The sequence below is a fragment of the Limulus polyphemus genome, unplaced genomic scaffold (assembly GCF_000517525.1).
Source record: "Limulus polyphemus unplaced genomic scaffold, Limulus_polyphemus-2.1.2 Scaffold689, whole genome shotgun sequence".
In the NCBI taxonomy this organism is placed as follows: Eukaryota; Metazoa; Arthropoda; class Merostomata; order Xiphosura; family Limulidae; genus Limulus; species Limulus polyphemus.
Window position 1 is genome coordinate 239,388 of NW_013666299.1, and position 2,953 is coordinate 242,340.

The 2,953-nt window shown below is 31.1% G+C and overlaps 1 protein-coding gene across 1 annotated transcript in view; it reads right to left on the reverse strand.

Moving 5' to 3' along the window:
- Positions 1-40: 40 nt before the first annotated feature.
- LOC106459980 (ubiquitin-conjugating enzyme E2 variant 2-like) overlaps positions 41-2,953 on the reverse strand; it is a 6,711-nt gene continuing 3,798 nt past the window's right edge. The window contains exon 3 of the mRNA XM_022386550.1: positions 41-1,045. Coding sequence (XP_022242258.1) covers positions 905-1,045 — 141 coding nt within the window. The 3' untranslated portion in view covers positions 41-904. The remainder of the gene's footprint in view (positions 1,046-2,953) is intronic.

Here is a 2,953-nt window from a genome sequence, read left to right on the forward strand (position 1 = left end):
CATCTATCTCTTTATAGCACAAGAAAACACGTCTCTTCACTTTTATGATCAAACTTTTCTTTTATAACACCAGAAAATTCCACCATCCTTTTATAACACAAACCTTCTCTACAAAATCACACCTCTCTTTTCTTGTAACAGAAAACAATTTACCCATCTTCTCATTGCACAAGAAATCCTGTTTTTTTCCTTGTAAAATAAAAAAAACATTTTTTGGGGGTAACATCAGGCAATCTATAAGTTCTTACAGTAAAATAAAACCTATGTTAGTAAAGTCGGGCAACCTTCTCTCTCTCCTTGTAACACTAGATAATCCCTAATCTCTTTACTTGCAAAATCAAACATTCTATATTTCCTGGAGATAACATGTAAATCCCCTTCTGCTCCTTGTACACTCAAACACATTATCCTTCTTTCCTCTCGAAATACGAGACAAACCTTTTTTTTTTACATTAATCAAATCTTCCTCTTCATGTGATATCAGATAAGTCCTTCCCATCTCCTTGCAACATAAAATAAATCTTCAAGTGATATCAGGTAAATCCAATCCTTTTTATAATATAAAATAAATACTATACCCTCTTCTTGCTATACTAAACAAATTATCCTCTTTTTTGTAAGGAAGAAAACCTTCTTGTAACATCACATAAGCTCACTTCATGTAGTGCAAACATAGCAAATAATTTGTTTTAATTTTACCCATGGCTTTAATTTAAATCATTAAACTGTTCTCAATAATAACAAAATAATAATAACCTGCAAAAAATAGAGGTAGTTAAGCACTTTCCCGCCAATTTTTGTTAACAGCCTCTTTTTTCTGAAGCTACAGCAACATTCTACTGAGCCTTGGTGCAAACAAAAATGACATTTCACATTGCATGATTCTTTTCTTCTCCATTCATGGTTAAAATGTTGAAGTCTCTGGTGGTTGAGCCAATCTCTGATTATCTCGTAAAGTCATTGCTCTACGAAGTTCATGTAATATTGTCTTGATTGAGTATGTTCTCTGCCAGTGGTTTAACACAGGTATCATTTTTCTCTCAATCTACAAAACAAGGAAAAAAACATTCATTGATTGGCATCACTCAAAATATTTGTCTTTATAAATGTTTTCCTTCTTTCAGGTTGTACAGAGTATGTCATACATAATAGAATATCATCTATGAGATACCAACTGGAGTTTTTAACTCAATTTATACCTTATAAACTTACTTATGACTTCATAAAGTTAAACTTACATGATAAAAAAACTCAGATCATTGCTAGAATCATGCGGTAAAACTTGGTTAACACTATACCATGTAATGACAATTTGTATATTTATCTGCATTGTTAAAGTACATAAATTAAAAGTAATTCTTAAAACCTTACTCACTTATCAAACAATACATCCTAGAACATTCAAAATAATTTATACAAAGGAAAAATTAAGCTAGTGAAAGTCAAAGATTAACATCTTATGAAACTGCATAAGCTCCATTATGAAAGTAGCAATTACCACCAGTGGAAATTCCTACAAATTGACCAAAGTTTCCTCCTGCTTGTAATAATAACAGCAACAGATTGAGTGGACATTTAAAATAGACAAGCAGATTTAGAAACAGAAAGACATAAAACCAGAAATACTTAAGAACAAACATAGAAACTACAAGCCTGCCTAATGCATGTTCTCAAAATAAATTCAAAGTTAGGACCTCAATGCTTTCCTCAGATAATGATGTAACAAAGAAAACTACATGCAAAGGTTTCTAACTAAAGTTACTTAGGATATTTAACTTATACAAATAATGTGAAGTACATTTCAATATAATATAATGAACCTAGAAAAGCAATGTTGAGCAGGATGAAAAGCTTGAAAAATTATAATAAGGTTACTTTAGTGTAAAAAAACACGGTGTTTGTCATAAAGGTAATTCATGATGCTAAAAAATGGACCAATTTTGAAAAAGAACTGCTGTGAAGATGGTCACTTCCAAACCTACACAATTTTATATTAGTAAATATGTCTTCCACTGGCAACTGTCCGATAGATAAAACTTCATCACCTTTACTTTTCAACTATTTTTTAATATTTGTATAACTTGTGCAAAGATTGTATGACACAGGACTTTCCATACACAGAATAATATAACTACAAAAATATAAATACATATAGTAAAATATGTTTTCCTCAATTTTTTTTTTTAAATAAAAATATCTCAAATTAATCTTGTACACACCACTATGCTTTATTTTCCAGGCCCATTATTATAACTTACTTGATTATTGTTGTAAGTGTTATCAAATCCTTGCATCTTAAGCCTGAGGAACGCTACTTTTTTTTAAAACTGAATTATTAAAAATTGTTTCAAAATAATCCTAAGATAATTAGTCACATTTTAGAACATATCCTTATTCCACATACAAAAAAAAACTATGTTATTCATAATGCTCATTACTCTCTATAACTCAAAAGGAAATCTGACAGATTAGCGTAACAAAGTCCTTTTTTTTTGCGATACTAATATGCCAAATTCACTAACAATTTTCAATATAAACCATATCCCCCATATTTTTCCTTCTTAATAATGAGGGGAATTTTAAATCTTTCAGTTTCTATTCTTAACTGAAACTGTGCTGACTAAGAATCTTTTACATATTTCATGTGATAAAGAGAACACAATTGAAATCACTGCTTTCAATAGGGTTAGTCGGTTGTTTGTTGTTTTTTGGCACAAAGCTATTAGGCTACCTGCACCTTCAATAGGGTTGGTCGGTTGTTTGTTGTTTTTTGGCACAAAGCTATTACGCTACCTGCACCTTCAATAGGGTTGGTCGGTTGTTTGGTGTTTTTTGGCACAAAGCTATTAGGCTACCTGCACCTTCAATGGGGTTTGTCGGTTGTTTGGTGTTTTTTGGCACAAAGCTATTAGGCTACCTGCACCTTCAATAGGGTTCTGTATAATCTAAGAAC